This window comes from Protobothrops mucrosquamatus, unplaced genomic scaffold, assembly GCF_001527695.2.
Source record: "Protobothrops mucrosquamatus isolate PMUCROS unplaced genomic scaffold, P.Mucros_1.0 scaffold_280, whole genome shotgun sequence".
Taxonomy (NCBI): domain Eukaryota; kingdom Metazoa; phylum Chordata; class Lepidosauria; order Squamata; family Viperidae; genus Protobothrops; species Protobothrops mucrosquamatus.
In genome coordinates this window covers 2,306,406-2,324,711 of record NW_015386356.1, presented here as the reverse complement: position 1 = coordinate 2,324,711, position 18,306 = coordinate 2,306,406, and the positions used below count along the sequence as shown (strand labels likewise).

General features: G+C 36.9%; 2 protein-coding genes across 3 annotated transcripts in view; both read right to left on the bottom strand.

The window, feature by feature from the left end:
- The window catches only part of LOC107302656, a 17,783-nt gene extending 3,251 nt beyond the window's left edge, over positions 1 to 14,532 (bottom strand). Inside the window, exons 1-8 of the mRNA XM_015831778.2 lie at positions 14,034 to 14,532; positions 13,063 to 13,196; positions 7,608 to 7,730; positions 6,021 to 6,098; positions 5,848 to 5,937; positions 3,647 to 4,178; positions 2,027 to 2,226; positions 92 to 498 (exon numbers count right to left, since the gene is read on the bottom strand). Of these exons, the coding sequence (XP_015687264.1) occupies positions 92 to 498; positions 2,027 to 2,226; positions 3,647 to 4,178; positions 5,848 to 5,937; positions 6,021 to 6,098; positions 7,608 to 7,730; positions 13,063 to 13,113 (1,481 nt within the window). The 5' untranslated portion in view covers positions 13,114 to 13,196; positions 14,034 to 14,532. The remainder of the gene's footprint in view (positions 1 to 91; positions 499 to 2,026; positions 2,227 to 3,646; positions 4,179 to 5,847; positions 5,938 to 6,020; positions 6,099 to 7,607; positions 7,731 to 13,062; positions 13,197 to 14,033) is intronic.
- Positions 14,533 to 15,022: 490 nt separating this feature from the next.
- Positions 15,023 to 18,306, bottom strand: part of RWDD4 (RWD domain containing 4) — a 9,021-nt gene continuing 5,737 nt past the window's right edge. The window contains exon 8 of one of the 2 annotated variants that reach the window (XM_015831808.1): positions 15,023 to 16,593. In XM_015831808.1, coding sequence (XP_015687294.1) covers positions 16,561 to 16,593 — 33 coding nt within the window. In that variant the 3' untranslated portion in view covers positions 15,023 to 16,560. The remainder of the gene's footprint in view (positions 16,594 to 18,306) is intronic. The other variant, XM_015831806.1, reaches the window with a different exon arrangement.

Sequence of the window (18,306 nt, the reverse complement as noted above, 5' to 3'; positions counted from 1 at the left end):
AGGCATACTCCTCTCTTTGAGATTCCTGCAAACATAATCTATTAGAGTAACCAATGACATCGGCCAATTGAAAAACCAAAATCCAACTTACCAAATAGGTTGAAGCTTGTAAACTGCAGGGATGCAGTTTTCATCCAGCTTGTACCATTGATTCAAAAGCTGAAGTTCTTTCTCATATTCAGCTACAGTCTTTTGGGTGAGTAGAGAAGTATTAAGCAAATCCAATTCATTTGAATTAACCACTTCATGTTCTTTCTGGCTGCTTATCTCAGCTTCAAACTCTTCCATTGCATCAGGATCCTGGAAATCCTGAACAATTTCACCTTGATTTTCATTTCTCTCTACTTTGATTTCATCTTTCAAATCAGCAGGTGGCATGTATTTTGATGTTTTGATATTCAGTTTCCTACGTATCACTGTGGCTTTAATTAACTCAAACACTTCCTTGCCTATTATTTCTGGAAGAGAGAGATCATCATACTTCTGGCCAATAAAAACCTGAAATGCAGCATGGAAAATAATTTTAAAATGATTCTTGGCAAACAAATTATTATTTTCTCTGAAGCTGATGGCATTCCAATATATTTAATGTATTGTGCCAATTGGAAATTAAGTAATCCAATGAAGCAAATGTCACAAAGATGATTCAATTAATTTTGGTACATAGGTGAATTCGTTTTGTTTCCCCTAGCAGATTTGTAACAGAAATAAATTCATAAGGGCAAGACTTTTCATTTGTTGGATTCATATGTAGCTGGTTTCAACTATGGAATATGGAACTATATGTAATATTGAAAACAAGTCATATGGCTAGATTAACAAAATAACGGAATTGGAAGGTCTTCTAATCCAACCTCGGCTCAAGCAGGAACCCCTATACCATTTCAGACAAATGGTTGTGCAACCTCTTCTTAAAAATCTCCAGTATTGAAGCACACACAACTTCTAGAGGCAAGGCATTTCACTGATTAATTGTTTTAACTGTTGGGAAAATTCTCCATAGTTTTAAGTTGTTCTCTTCTTGATTAGCCATAAATAGTGGCCTACAACAGTGGTTCTCAACCTTTTCTTCACAACAGACCCCTTATCTTCTGGGAGGTGGCTTCATATGGGTGTATATATGAATATGTATATATATATTGTGTTCAATTTGGATTTTGCCGACAAAGAGTTAAAGGGAGACTCGTTGGCAAAATCCAAATTGAACACAAAATCATTTGTTGCAGTAGTATCTGCCTGTATGATAAAAAAAAAAACCAACGCTCCTAGATTGGGGCTAAAAGCAATAAGTAGATTGCTTTGTAAACTGGGTGTTCTGAGAGACCAGCTTCACCGGAAAACATGCAAGGTCCTGCTGCCACGAGGCGAGGCAACTATCACAAAAAATTTAAGACACCTCCCAAAAATAAGACCTAATGCCTCTTTTGGTGGCAAAAAGAATATAAGACCGGGTCTTACTTTTGGGGAAATACGGGTATATATATGTGTGTGTGTGTATGTATATGTATATATGTATGTGTGTGTGTGTGTAGCATGTGTATATGTGTGTTATGTATATGTATGAGTTGATATATACTTTCTTTTGAGAGCAGGGAACAGAATTTCATTTTTAATGTGTGTCAGTGTGCTCACAATAAAAAAATAACAATAAACCTTATCTTATCTTATTTAAATACATTTTGTGGCCACAGACTACGAAGACTTTATTCAAGATTTAAATCATAACATTTCTTCAAGCCTTCGCGGGGGCCCTGTGACGACTTTGGGCCCTCCATGGTTGAGAACCACTGGCTTACAAAATACAGTTATGCATTGGATTCACAGATCACATCCAAAACAAATATTAGGGCCCAGTTTTGAAGTGTAAATTCAGCCAGTTGTTGCTTATTTAACAAACTATGGTCATTTCTTAGCATGATGAGTGAACTCATCACTAATCAGAGCAAACAAACTTCACTAAAACATATAAGACTGCATATTAAAAAACATCGGATGAGTATTGTATTGCAAATTCTATTCAACTTACGATAAAGGTTTGGAATCCCAGTTGCTGGCATTTCTTTAATGTCCTTGTATGTAGAGAAGCCATATGATGATCATTAGTAATACCATCTTTTACTCCCCACCTTAGATCAAATACATGGAAGTCGTAACCTCTCTTTTTACAGTAGTTGTATAGCCATGGGAAGGATTTTTCCATTAATGCATTTCGTTCTACTTCTGAATCTAATTAAAATAACAAAGCAAAATTGCTAAATAGTATTATCTTGATTTTAAGGCAAACCTATGCAACATTTAAACTTTAAAAAAAGAATTGACAGAGTTGCAGTATGTTTATTTATTTATTTATTTATTATTTATATTTCTACCCCGCCCTTCTCCCTGCGGACTCAGGGCGGCTTACAGCCTTTTAAAAACAAATACATAAATACAAAAATACTAAAGTTAAAATGTTAATTAAAATGAAATATTATTAGGCCGTTATTATTTTTAAAAAATTATTATAAAACCAAGCTAAAAATAACCCTTAGGCCAGTCCTGCCAACTTAAATAGCCATGTCTTGAGGGCGCGGCGGAAGGAGGGGAGATCCGGGATCACCCGGATCTCTGGGGGTAGTTCGTTCCATAGGGTGGGAGCTCCGAGAAGGCCCTCCCCCTGGGGGTCGCCAGCCGGCACTGTCTGGCTGACGGCACCCTGAGGAGACCCTCTCTGTGGGAGCGTATCGGCCGATGAGAGGTAATCTGAGGCAGAAGGCGGTCTCGGAGATAACCAGGTCCGATGCCATGGAGCACTTTGAAGATGATAATCAGCACCTTGAAGCGCACCCGGAAAGCCACCGGCAGCCAGTGCAGCTCGCGCAGCAGCGGCGTTACATGGGAGCGACGGGTCACTCCCAACACCGCCCGCGCGGCTGTGATTTATATTCAGTATCTCCAATCTAACTATAATACAAGTAGTCCTTGACTTATGACCATAACTGAGCCCCAAAATTCTATTGCTAAGCAACACAATTTTTAAGTGAGTTTTGTTCCATTTTAAGACCTTTCTTGCCACAGCTAGGTTAATCCTGGCCTCCTCAGCGACTTTGCTAGTCAGAAGGTTGCAAAAGGTGATCGTGTGACCCAGTCATAAATGCATGCCAGTTGTAAACCATCTGAATTTTGATCATGTGACCACAGGTATGCTGCAATGCTCATTAAGTGTGAAAAACAGTCATAAGTCACTTTTTTCAGTGCCATTGTAACTTCGAATGGTCACTAAACAAGGATACCCGTATAAAAAAGAATGGCTATTGAATTAGGAAGGGAACCTCTTTTAATTACTTTAGTTTATTTGAATACATACACACACACTCACACACTATCCAGCTACTAACTACATCCAAACATATTTAGCTTAGTGTTCTTGTATTATGTGCTGTCCGACTATGAAGCTTTACATTTATAAAAAATTACCAAATGAACAAAAATATAGAATTATAGATATATTCATATTTCAGAGGCTCCAAGAATGCCATTACTTAGCTTCTTAATTGTTTGAATAATAATTTTAAAAACTATTTAAACCTCAAGGAATGTTCTTTTGTGTTTAGATTAGATTCTGGCCTTCTCTAAAAATTTAAATTCCCAAGTCATCTGGAAGTACCTTGATAACCTCCGCAGATATAGATAATAAATTTTTTCTTTCTGGTTAAACAGGGCAAATGGATTCGTCCTCTCACTACATCCCTGCTTGTTTTGGTGTCTGCTGGGCTCTTCTGACACCTTACATCATTTGTGGCATCCTGAGTTTCCATTAGGAAAATGCTGCGGGGTTTAATTTCTTCTGTCTGGGTTTTCAGATGAGATGTACTTAAAAAAGAGTAACCCTTGTGAACAGCATTTTTTTCTTCATTTTCTTCTGATCCATTTATGTCCAAGAACTGCAGAGACTCTGAAAGTGTGCTTCTGGATAAATATATTATTCTTTTGTTCAATTTCTTTTCCTGGATTTTGTCTTTTTCTTCCAAGTGAAGAAAGTCGCCATGTGTTTGTCTTTGGGGGAGTTCTCTGTACATATGCATTGATTTTTGTGGTTTTGTGTTGTATTTGGAATTTTCAGTCAGTTCAGAGACTTTGTCTCTAACCAGAGGCTCCTCTGAACAAATATTGACCTGACCTGTACTGTCTCCTTCCTGCTAAAGAGAAAGAAGAGTTTTGTAATTAGGTACATAAATTATAAGTACAGTATCTACTAATAAGCATACATTTTTGTAATGAGGACAGTACCCCAAGTATCTCTTTCCTTCATTAGATGTAGCACATTAAAGGCTTAGAAAGGATAAGACAGTCTTAAATTTTGCTGACACCCATTATGCTATTGTTTTTAGAGGATTATCTGAGATGGTATCAATGCAAAGATACTAAATGAAAGATCAAGATGCAGATTATGGCTATATATTTGGTGATAAGATGGGTCTCTATATGCTATCCATAGTACCATTTGATTTTATGTAAAATTGTTCTTAATCATGGGGTATATACAGTGTGTATGTGTGTATATGCAATCTTAAAGAGAAATGCCAACATTTTAAACATTCATATTTAGTCTTTCCACCCTTAATAATTAATTAGTAAAACATTAATAATATATAGTACCTGTATTTGCAATTAATATAAATTTGAATGAAAATTATTCTTAAATGAAAATTTAGTCAAGGCTGTTGCTATTTTTGACTTTTTACACAAAGCAATTTCCTATGCTTTTAAATCCTACTTTAGTTTTACTTTATTTTTTCCAGTGTTTCGGATAACAAAATAGGTATCTAGCAAGAGAAATTCCATCAATTTTTCAACTGACTAGACCAGCAGCCCCCAGCTCCACTGGTTCTGTGGAGAGAGTTTTTTCCATGGACCAGAGGGGGATATGCTTTCGCATGCTGCCTGCATCCTGTGAATGATGCTTCACTTATTTGCGCAGTCCGGTTGCTGGCATGCTGCAGACCGGTGCCAGTCCACATACAGGAGGTTGGGGACCCTTGGATTAGACAACCCTGTGACCTGTTGTGTCATCCTTTGACAGAAAGATAGTACAGTCCGATGTCATCAGGATGAATATTAAATTTTAGGCTGGCCATTTTTTTACTCTAATGCCAGACTGTTGTGATTATCTAAGAATATATATCATAAATAGAAAAACAATTGTAGCAAATCAAATTGAACAACAAGTCAATATTATCTTAACTAAAGAAATCAATAGAACGATAATGTGTAGACAAAAAAGCAATGGAAGTGGGAATGACTTTTGACTTTCTGCCTGCTTCCCTATCTTTCTTTGTGAGAAGCTGACAAGGATCATTGGAAATCATCATTATGTGACTATGGGGAAACTGTGATGGCCACAGCTTTGTGAATAAAACTGGAAATTTCAATTCCACATTTATTTTTTTTACAAATTCTTTAATTTAGCAGATTTTCGGTTCTTTGATTCAAAAGTTGTTGTGGTATAACACACCGTTTGGGCTAATTTGTGGGTACAGATAAACACAATCAGGGTTTTAGTACTATATATATGTACTCTTATAACATATATAACTCCACTCCTTTGAAACCAAGTTGGAGTTTGTGATTAAATATTTTGAAAAATATCCGTTCAACAGAAATAGATTCCATTAACAACCTGGTCAACAAATTTATAAAATCTTTAATCTTCCATTCAAACAAATTATTTAAAAATATGCTGATTGAAGTGTGGGAGAATATACAATTAAGTCATATGTTTATCATCTTACCTGTCTGTTATTTAGTGGCATAACACTTTCCAAAACTGCATTAGAGAAGTGGGATTTATGGAATGGTTTCTCTTACCTTCATGATGAATGTCTCTGTATTGTAAAGGTGTCTTTTACTGCTTAAGGGGCGATTCAGTCTTTTAGCAAAACGAAAATACATTTGATGCTGCAAGGAACCAAGACAGACATTAGGAAAATACTGCTTTCCATGTTTTTCCAGATATTTAAAGGAAAAAAATAATCACGTACCTTTAAGTGCTTCTTGACTTTCATGTCTGTTTCTTCAGTTATGTTTACATATGGAATATTCCAGTGACATCTTTGTTTCTAGAGGTAATTTAATAACTTTAATATTTTTTAAAGGACCTTATTAATCTGTTTGCTAACTATTTTCTTAAAAATATTATTTTACTTAGTTGTATTACCAACTAATAACTAGGGAATAGTGACAACTCTGTGAGTACTGAAAAGGGGTTATCGTTATTTTTCTCCTTCATTAAAAGACTAGTTTTCTTCAGCATTTGTTTTTAAAAGACTTATTACAGCAAAGGGACATATTGGGGGCACAGATCATACTACTTCCTTCCTTTCTACTAACAGTGATCATAACTGAACCCAAGGGTGATCCATGCCAGATGTTTTGAAACACAATTCACATCAATCCCATCCATCATATGTAATGCTCAAGAATTATGACAGTGGTGAGCCAAAGTTGCCCGTGTCTAATAACCAGTAGCATATATTGTTTCATCCTTTGACTAGTAAAAGACACTGCCCTTTCCAAGATGAATAAATAACACATTTTCAAAAGCCATTCCTGAACATCTGTAATATAACTTTTCTAGTTTCTCAGTATAATTCTTTTAGACCCCTTCCATACAGCCATCATTCCTCATAACAGTCAGATGCCAAAGTGTTCATATATAATTCAATATCCCATTAACATCTTTAACATTTAGAGCACGGGACCCCAACCTATGGGCTGCGGCCCAGTACCAGATTGCGGGCTCTTGGCCAGCAGGTCACGGAAATGGCTGGCCAGGGCGCACATACATGGCCGCACATTCCCTCCCCACTTGCGCTAGCATCCGTGGCCCCATTTGCTCATGCACGTGGGTACAAACGGGGACACTAGCGAGGGTGTGCATTTGTGCGGCCCGTTTGCGCATGTGCAAACGGGCTGCTAGTGCAGGGTGTGTGCGTGGCCCGTTTGCACATGCACAAACAGGCGCTAGCCGCCACGGGTGCGTGGCCATTCGCGCATGTGCACTGCACCAGCGCATGCCACATGTGGGCGTGGCCATTTGCATGCGTGTGTGTGCACACGTAGTAATTTGGAAGCTGCTCTCCCCTCCAGGCCACAAGCCCAGAAAGGTTGGAGAACTCTGATTTAGAGAAATCCCCATAAATCTCATTATATACATTACAATTCCATTCCAAAGAGATACCAAATGATCACATGATCATAATTCATGAGTCAATGAACTCTCAGATTTTTCCCCCTCCAACAAAGAAAGCCCAATATCCATACTTTCAAATACATTCTTAAGGAAGTAATTGAGTTCAACTGTTAAGGATTTTGCAAATAAATCTCCAACACCCCCCCAATAATAAAATCAGCAGACACACAATATTTTACTGCTATGTTCCATATAGCATTCTGTATTTCATAGTAAGAATAATTGATTCTATTTTTAAAAGAAGTGTATTAATATTTCTTATTTAACTATTTTCATTATCACTTTTATGCATCTACCTTGGAGTATTCTTAAACAGTTCATTAAAATGATGTGTCATCCCCTACTTCTTTAATAAGAAAGTCAGATGGTAACTTACCCCAGTCCATTTTGAGCATATATCTTTGTATACATGTTTCTGTGACTTTGAAATATGTGGTGATAAAAACATTTCGTGGAGCATATCACTAGTGCATTTTTGGAGATTCAAATTGCTGGAAGGCTAAAAAGAAAGACAAATATGTTCAATATAGAATTATCGTTCTCTCAGTTCCCAAATGTGCACATTAGATAAGTACTTGTGGAGATGAAAACAATCATTATCTGAAGGTAACTGCAAAGGATTAGAGATCTCAGCTGGCTGTTGACAAGGCTGAAAGCTAATCAGTTATATAACTGGTGCTTGATGTGGCTGATGGTGCAGATATTAGTATTCTTATAATACATTATACTTTTATTATGTAACTCCTTTGTTATATATGAATACTGCCAATTTTCCTCATTAATTAAATCATTGAGATATTGTAAATTGATATAATTCGATTACCTTGGATTTTGAATAATCTGGAAACTTAACTGCATATGCACATCATTTTGTATCTCAATTCTATGATGGGTAAGGAACTTTGATGTTGGAGCCTTCAAAACATCTCAAAGCCACGCTAGGTTCCCACTAATAAGAATCAAAGAGAGGCAAAAAGCCTGTTCTGCTTTCTCCTGCCCTCATATTTATGTCAATAGGTGCAAAATGGACCTTGCTGACATAGTTTTCCCAAACCTGTGGGTTTTCCTGCAACATACAGATAGTCATTAACTTACAACCACTAGTTTTGCTACTGTTCAAAGTTACAATGGCACTGAAAAAAAGACTTATACTCAGTCCTCACACTTATGAACTTTGCGGTATACCCAGTCACATGAACCAAATTCATGCACTTGGCAACCGGTATGTATTTATGGTGGTTACAGCATCCCAGGGTCATGTGATCACTATTTGTGACCTACCCAACCGGCTTCCGACAAGCAAAGTCAATGGAAGAAGCCAGATACATGTAATGATCATGTGATTCACTTAACAATCATGGAAAAAAGTCATAAAATTGGGTATGATTTACTTAACAACCACCTTGCTTAGCAATGGAAATTCTGCTCTCAATTGTGGTCATAAATCAAGGACCAACTATACATACACTGCCCCTTATTTGTTTCTACTATTTGCAATTGCAGTGGCAAAGAGGGAAGGCAAACATCATATCCACAGGAAGCTTTCTAACCTGCACTCAGAAATCCAAAATAGCCTCTAGGACAGGGCTTTTCAACCAGTGGTACGGGTACCACTTGTGGTACATTGGCACCTGGCAGGTGGTACGCGACCATCCTAGAAAAGTGGTGGTGGGGGGAATGAGCTGAACCGGTGGCAGGACCGCACAAGCCTGAGCGAGAGATGGCTGGAGCTGCAGGGCTGTCAGGGCTCAATGGAAGCACCAGGATCAGCGCCAGGCTCCAGCTGGAGCTCGGTGCTGATCCTGGCGCTTCTGCTGAGCCCAGAAGAAGCGCCGATCAGCTGGAATGTTACAGTATCTCCAGGGTTTTGTGATTTACATTCAGATGCTTGGCAACTGATTCATATTTATGATGGTCACAGTGTCCCAGGGTCATGTGAAGTGACCAAAACCTGCTGTAACCACCCAGCAGATGGGGGGAATAAAAACCAAACACCCCCCCACCCCCGCTGCCAATCCTCAACAGAAATGCTCACAACAATGAAAACCTCGGACAGGAGGAAGAGCACCGCCGGGTGGGCAGGCAGGTGTCTTGCTTGGCTGTGGCTTGGGGGTCACTTTTTTCAGTCCATTGTAACTTCGAACAGTCACTAAGCGAACTGTTGTAAGTCGAGAACTATCTGTACTTCATCACTTTTTTCCTTTTGGGGGGGTCATCAAGTTTTTGACACCTTGCTAGGTGACTGGTGGTACTCAGATATTGCTACAGTATATCCTAAAAGTGGTACAATGGGTGAAAAGATTGAAAAGCCCTGCTCTAGGACACCTCCCCATTGACTACAGGAGTACATGTATAATGCATTATTCTAAAACAGTGCTTCTCAGCCTTAACAACTTTAGGATATGTGGACTTCAATTCCCTGGTTGGGAAATTCTGTTAATTGGAGTCCACATATAATTTCCAAAGGTTGAGAAACTGTTTTAGAGAAAATTATATACAGTATGAGGGAAATATGTGTACAAAATGAATATATTTGGAAAAATAAGAATTTTAGTACACTAGGAGTTTTTGAAATTGAACTGATATTGAAACAACAAGAATTTGTAGAATACCAAATTGCCAAATAAAAACCATTAACAATTGTGCTGGTCCATTTTTAGAAGGACTAACCATTAATGTTTCAAAAGAATTCAGGTTTTGAAGATCTTCAGAATTCCTCTCAGAAAACATAGTACATTGGGGAGAGTTAATAAAATAGACAGACATTTAAACCATATATTGAAGTTTAAAGCCAGGCTGAGATGTTGTATCTCAACTTATGTACCTAACGTATCTCAACTCTTGTATATTGTAGGTATCATATTTCACCTAACTTTCATTAGAGACCCAGGAAATTATTGCCTCCCAAGTTTTGAAGATACTGATATCCCACTCTGTAATCTAGTTTTTGCCATGGTCAATATAGTACACTCTGATGTCTTGATTTGGAAAGATACATAAATAAACTTTACAGACTTTACTTCTTATTGTGCAAGATCTATACATTCTTCTAAATATTGGTTTATATGCCCTTATTCTGGTTTTGCTCGATCCAATAGCTCATTCAGATAATTTGGATGAAGTGTAGAACTCACCTTGTGAGCAACAGGGTGAGCAGCATTGATCAGTACATCATATTACAGCATTAGCACAATACCAATTATGGATAAATACGTGTGCCTGTTTGCATTATAGAGGCCTCCTGGACATATTAAGATCTTAGCAGTAGAGATGTCTGGCTGTATCTACAAGTGATTGGCTCTTTGTTGACATCACAGCCAGTTTATGGAGGGGAGGGGCTGCTCACTGCTGCTTGCCTGGTGAATTTTGCTCTTTTTGAATAGTCAGATACAGGTAGTCCTCGAGTTACAAGTGTAATGAAGCCTGCCCATTCCACTCCTAACTCGAAAACTCATAGAGTGAATCTCATACCTCGAATGAGATCACTCCCTTGCTCGTTAAAACAGACGCGCCTCGTTAAGCGAACATGAGGTATCTCAGGGTGGGGAAGGCCATGGAGGGCCTAGTGATGGAACAGGCCCCAAGGCCTCCCCAACCTACTAAAATAACACATGCTTCCCCCTCCCTTCCTGCCACGCCGGACTCATCTGGAAAAGATCCGTCTCCTCTCTGCCGCGGTTCCTGCTGCTGCCCGGATCTGAGGCTGGGGGACACTTCCACGCCCCCCGTGCCCCAATCCGTGCTCCGGAGGCCTTTTTCCAGGCTGCTGCCTCCCAGATTTGAGGCCGGGGAATGCGTCCGCAGCCCCCCTATGGCCCAATAAGGCCTGGAAATGCCTCTGGAGCCCAGATTGGGCCATGGGGGGAGTGGAAGCATTCCCCAGCTTTAGATCTGGGCAGTAGTGGCCTGGAAAAGGCCTCCAGAGCCTGGATCAGGCCATGGAGGATGCAGAAGCATTCCCCCAGCCTCAAATCCAGGTCACAGCAGCCTGGAAAATGCCTCCGGAGCACCGATCCAGCTTCCGGAGGCAAGTGGAAGTGTCCCCCAGCTTTGGTTCTGTTCTCTGTTACAGAGAACAGAGGCCTAAAGTACCATGAGATCACGCAAGATCAGTAGCGTGAGATCTCGCCCCACTGATCTCGTGTGATCTTGCGTTACTTTAGGACTTCATTCTCTACAAATGCACCGAAGGCCTGAAGCAGCCAAGAAAGCGAAGGATCTCGATCTTCATAGGGTGAGTATTGAAGGCCTGGTGCCTAGGGAGACCTGGGGCGGGGGGGAGGGAATAACCAGGGTGAATGTTGCAGAGCCACTGCGGTCACTCGTAAGGGCGAATGACTGCCATGGTGCTGCAAAATTCATAACTTCGGGACTTGCTCATAAGCACTAGGGGGCGCTCATCACGTAACTTTGAATGAGCATTAAGTGAACACTCGTAACTCAGGGATTACCTGTACCAGATTTTACTCCTAGTTATAAGCTAACCTCCTCTCATCCAGTTCCTCTTCTGGCTGAGAGTCAGCAAAAACTGCCAGATAATGACTCAAATTCTGTTCCAGTTCAGAAAAACACTAGATATCTATTTCTGATTTCAATTCATGTTCAGTTTGTGTTTTAGGTTGTACATGCAGTACAGGCTAATTCTGCTGACTGCCAGCAGTTCAGCACTCCAATTCTCACCAGTTCAAGGTTGACTCAGCCTTCCATCTTTCTGAGATTGGTAAAATGAGGACCCAGATTGTTGGGGACAATATGCTGACCCTGTTAAATGCTTAGAGAGGGCTATAAAACACTGTGAAGTGGTATATAAGTCTAAGTGCTATTGCTATGGGGTAGACCTCACTAAACATAGCACAACTTTCATCGAAGGAAAGCATGCATTATTATTGAAATATACATACATTTGTTACATTGTCTATTGGTTGCTTGAACTGAAGGTAAAGCAACAAATTTCATTATCATCCTGTAGAAAAGGTCATAAAAGCTTAATGGGCTCCAATACTGCAATAATTTATTTATTTGAATATGGAAAAAATAATGTTTATTGCTGTAATCTAGGCAAGTATTCATATGTCATCTGTCCTTCATTTCTATAATTAGTATAATTACTAGCACTGTTATTTTTAAAATATGTTTTTTAAAATTATTTATCTCAAAGGTAAGATATTTAAAAACTACAAGAACAAAAAAACAAAAAAGACAAAAATTAGAACTTTTACAGCTAAATAGATATGGAGTCAATTTGATTGATACACAATACTTCTATATTTGATTTTTTTTTTAAAAAAGTGACGTAAAATAGTAATATATATACATTGCAAGTACAGATGTGAAATTTTATGATTATTTGCAGACCAACTATGTGGGGGAGGGGGGGAATCTATTAGGTTTATTTGAGAATATTTGTCAACATTCAGCCAGAATTGAATAAAGCATTTCTTAAGTGTATGGAAATGCTTAATGTTGGCTGTATACATGTGCTCACTTTTTATTATTTTTTTTCTTTTGTGTTTGTAAAATATGTTCCTTAATAGTACATTTTTCCTTGCTCTTTGCTATTATCATATTCTACATTTGTGTTTCAAAACTATGTATAGCTTTGCATTTGTATTAAAAACTATGAAGAAAAATAATAGTAATTGTTGTAATTTTATGTGAAACTCTAGCATAGAGTTTAGTATTAATGTCCTACTAAACCACATTACATATATCTGAAATCATTATTACATGTGTTTCACTATTACTTCTACCTGTTTGAAATAATTATATGGAACATAAACTAACAAATAGAAAAAAGTTAAAATTAATTTTTCATCTTTAAATGTACTTACTGAATGTAAAGACTTCTGAAGCAAATTTCGTTTTCTGTAAGTTGACAACATGGCTGAATGAGCTAATTTAAGGTTATATTTTATTGTTTCTTTTCCAGGTAATTTTTCTTTTTCCAGACTTTAGAATCAGTTACCTATAATACAAACATATCTAAATGTTTCCTTCCAAGATCATTTATATAAGGAGTTGGCAATCAAAGGAAGATCACAAGGATTACCTTTACAACTGTATTTCTTATCTGCAGATCTCTATCCCATATTTTCCCCAAATTTTTTTTTAGAATATAATTTTTATAAAATACCCATAAAGCAGCAGTCTTGGGAATATGCCCTCTTCTATTTATCCTTCTGCTCTTGGTTTATGGATATGGGTGTTTCCCAGGCAGCATAGATTCATAGCAACATTCAATGGCATAACTTGTTTGAGTTGCAATTCAAGTTTCAGTCTTTTTGAAAATCTATTGACATTAGCCCAAGACCAAATATGAAAGAAACTAGAAGTGGACTCACGAGTCAAATCTAGTATGTGAACATTATTCAGGAACTCAGGATCATGGATTTAGCATATCAGTATGATTTTCTGCCCTAATGACTAGATGAGTACCATGTTGTAATCTCCCTTTAAAACTTCAATTACAAATATTAGCCTAAAACTTGGTGAGAAAAGAAAAATAAATTTCTATCTTGTCTGAAATTTGTTAGGTGGCTGTTTAAGTAAAATGGTTACTGTAGAAAATTATTTATTAGATTGAATAATACACTTATCCATTTAGAGAATCAAACTGGCTTTAGGTACTTAAAGAGATTGTGCTCAGAGAAATATTTTACTAATTAATTTTAATAATTTAATCACTTGCTTTTAATTGCTTAAAGCCTGAAAGGTAATCATTTTTCTTTTACAGGTTTTAAACTGTACTGATCATAATTCACAGCTTAAAATAGTTTACAGTATAAGTACCCAGATAACCTACCTTTTAAATATTCTCTTGTGCACCTAGAAGATCTGGTTTGCACGTTAAATATCAGCAGAGAAAGAGATAGGGTATTCCAATTGTTCCCCCCCCATAACTCGTCTATTCAAATAAATTGTCAAGGTAACTAGATTTCTGTTCCATAGAAACAAGCAACAAGTTCTTTGTCAGAGACTGATTGAATAAAAGGACAGTATTTTCTGAAGCTTGGCAGTTGTGGAGTTTCAGATATGAGAAAAAAGTTCCTTCTTTCTTCAGAAAAATATACTGATTCATCAGAGGTGCAAATATGTTAAGTTTTTCTAGGATGAATTCATTTCATACAAATCACATTTTTGTACAATTAATCTGTCAACATTTGTGTAGCTCTTCTTTGCCAAATATGGCATATACGAAACTATAATTAGTTTCCCCACTAAATTAAACTTTTGTAGAACCCTGGATACATTAGCTTTCCCCCAAAAAAATCAGTTTTCATCTTATATGTCATAAATATTTAGTATTTAAACTCTACAAAAAGCTTAATGTTTCATAGGCCTGATATGTTAGCACAGCATCTGTGTTCCTACCAATAGTGGTGGTATGTTTGCATTTCTTTGCACACATCACCCCTCTTTCTCTTGCTTGAAACACAGGCTAATTTAGGACACTCCTGACATCAAGTTATCCTTGCATTGTGTTCCCTCACTTGCTGTATTTCATACTGGGGCATGTTTTGCTATTTCTCTATTTTCCATTACTATTTTCTAACATCCAGTGTCCAGAGCATTTAAGTTCTTCCTTTTCCTCTTTAAAACCTTTAGTTTTAAAAGAAGCTTGAATTTACTTTTTTGGTAGCTGTAGTAGTTTTACTGCTTTGTGTGAATTCTTACACATTTCCCTCTGTTCTTCCTTCACCAACAAACCTTTCAATTTTACTTTTTATTCAGTCACATACTTTTTAGATGTGTTCACTTATTAGTATATCAATAACCTTTTTGATATTGATATGTTTTAAAAGTAGTTACCATATTTTATTTGGTATCAATATTTAACATGTCTTAGATACATAATTCTGCCAAATCTTTATGTATTTCAATTCCATTTATTTTAACAAAGACTGAACACTCCATTTAGACTCCATTTTTAACTACCACATGCTCAATGTCTGTAGAAAGAGCCTGAACATAAACAAAAACACAAAGAAAAATAGAAATTTATTTAATCCCTCCCAACAATTTTTTTAAAATGGTATTAAGGCATCTTATTCTTTATCACTACTGACCTAATAATAGAGAAGCCTCAAATACAATATATCTGCTCCATCTAAGTATCATCTTATCTATTAATTTGGTTGAAACTAATGACAATATCTATTATTCCAAGTAAAAAATTGAAATTGAAATAAAGGGCAGCACCTGAAGCCAGTATCCCATTATTTTTTTGCAAAAACAAATATAAATTCTTCATATAATGTAATTCTAGGCAGAAATAAGTTCAACTGTTTTTAATTTCATACTGAGAAAGTAAGACCTCAAGATATTACTAACTCCCAACAACCAAGAACAGCCTGACCAGGGATAAGGGAAACTGGTTGTAGAAGTTCAGCAACAGCCAGAAAAATGGATCAGTTTTCTGTCTTATAAGTTCAGTCTTAAATCATTTCTTCTTTCCTATCTGTAGGCTCCACTTTTGTAACTATCTGTTTTCTTCATATATTAGCAGTTATGCCAAAAGAATAATATTCTTTCTCTTTTTTACTGACTGGTATTACTAGACAACACTGGATATATAGTTTTTAATTAAATAATGGGGATAGTCATTCTTTGGTATGGGATAATTGCCATGGAATGAATGCACCAGTGTGCACTGTAGTAATATGCAGTGTAGTAGTAGCAAAATTGTCATGAAAATAGAAATCACTGTTGCTACATTATTTTTTATAACTGTAATGGCCTTGTTTTGTTTTACATATCACACTGAAGTATAAAATGAATATGCTGTGCACAAAAGGGATGCTAAGGGGTCACTTGAATTGGGCTATACATTTTTTAATGTAATTTAAGCTGGTGCATATTTTTCATAACATCAGCTACAATAACATTTTTCAGCCTTCTAATAAAGGCTGAAGGCTATGAATAGTATCTGAAATGATACTGAAGTAAACATAAGAATCAACCATGGGATTCCAATCCAAATATAGAGATTAAGAAGTCTGAAATTTTTAGAGCAAGTCTTCTAAAATTAGCTATGTTGATTTCATTTACCACCACAGATTTTTATGATTTAGTACAGTGAACAATATACGTGAAAATTACATATTGTTACAGTGTCATGACAAAGTACATTGACACTGCCTTTGACATATTTCCTCTAAAGGAAAACATGTGATAAGAAGAAAATCATAAAGTCAGAAAAATGTTGCTCTTGATGGGTACACTTTAACACATTTAAACATGTGTAGAACTGTTATTTATAAAACTTGTGAAAAAAAATCAATGTTATTACAATGCGGTTTCAGCTAAGATTTTCCTATATCAAAGTCCTCCTATTCATCATCCTTGGAGCCCGTTTTGCTCAGCTGTAAAAAGACAAAAATAATTTTATCATTTTTCTTGATCCTATCTATAGACAATGTGACAATAAACAGCAATTAAAATCAATGTGACAATTTTATTATAAACCATTGAAGTTTGTACAATATAATTTTTCTTTACAGACTGGGTCTTCATACTTGAAGTTAAAAAAAAGATTTATTGTTACTTTGAGTTCTAATGTATTTAGCTATCTATAAAATGAATAGAAAAGAACCAAAATAATAATAGGATATATTAGACAAATATTGAAAAAAAGCATCATATGCTTTGTAGGCGCAATTCTGTATTTCTTTTTATTTCTTATTCTGTATTTCTTAGATGCAATTATACTAAGAACACACAATTGTTGCTATTTTCATTATAGCTTTACTCTAATCAGTTGTGTTCTACATAGTATAAGATCGCAAAATTGTAATACGCAAGTTCAACAATGTCAGCTATTCCTAGTGAATAACATCTTTATGTCCTGGATCAGCAATTGAATTGGAGTAATACATTGTGATATATCTAAGGAACAACATGGGTCTTTTTGGATGAAAAATAATATTACCAGTTTTTATAATTATTAAACTTATTTCTTCTATTTGAGCTAAACATACTCATAAAAAGGTGTTAACATGTTTTTTTGTAAGCACTTCCAAAATGCAAAGAATAAGCTTATCAGAAAAACCCTTGATGGGTTGTAAATATGGGTTTTCTGCCAAAATGGGCATAACTGGCTATAGATGATATGGCTGCAGTTGAAACACTTGAAGAGACTAGGAGACATTTGATAAATTAGAATATGTATGTTGGATTAGTAACACATCGTCCTCACTTAAAAATGGTAATTGGGAGCGACAATTCCATTGCTAAGCGATGAGGTTATATGGCAGTGATGGCGAACCTTTTAGAGACCACGTGCCCAAACTGCAACCCAAAACCCACTTATGCATCGTCGGGTGCCGGGTGGGTGTGGCCCATTGGGTGGGCGTGGCTGCGGTGGTAACAGCAGACTGGGTGGGACTAAAAAGTTCAATCAATCAATTCCAACTTTGCAAGATCTTTTTTTTTCCTGCGAGAAGTTGAAATTGATTGATTGATTGAACCTTTTTTTTTGTACACAGCGGCAGAGGCCTAAAGCGAAAAGGTTTTATAAAACCCAGCTGAAGGCCTAGGACTGGGGCAACGGCACGCGTGCCCACAGAGAGGGCTCTGAGTGCCGCCTCTGGCACCCGTGCCATAGGTTCGCCACCACTGTTATATGGCATAATGTCATGTGACTGCTCTGACTTAAATGGCAGTTGTACCAATTCTAGTAGATGTCATTAGGCAAATCCTGCATGGTTAAAGTGTCCCAGTCACATGATCACCATTTGCAATCTCCATCAGCTTCCCCGTTGGCTTGTTGAGAGCGAACAATGAGGTTCACAAATGGCAATCACATAACCATGGATGTTGTGACTATTTTAATTGCAAATTAGTTGCCAAATGCCCAAATCACGCGATCACTGTGAGGTTTATTTATTTTATTTATTTATTTAATTGCATTTATATCCCGCCCTTCTCCTTGCGGACTCAGGGCGGCTGACAATGATTAAAATACTAACATATACATCTAATTAAAAATTGATTAAAAAGAAATATTTAGATACGTCAAATTTAAAAGTAATTAAAACCCCTTTAAAATCCCTTAGGCCAGTCCCGCGAGCTGGAAC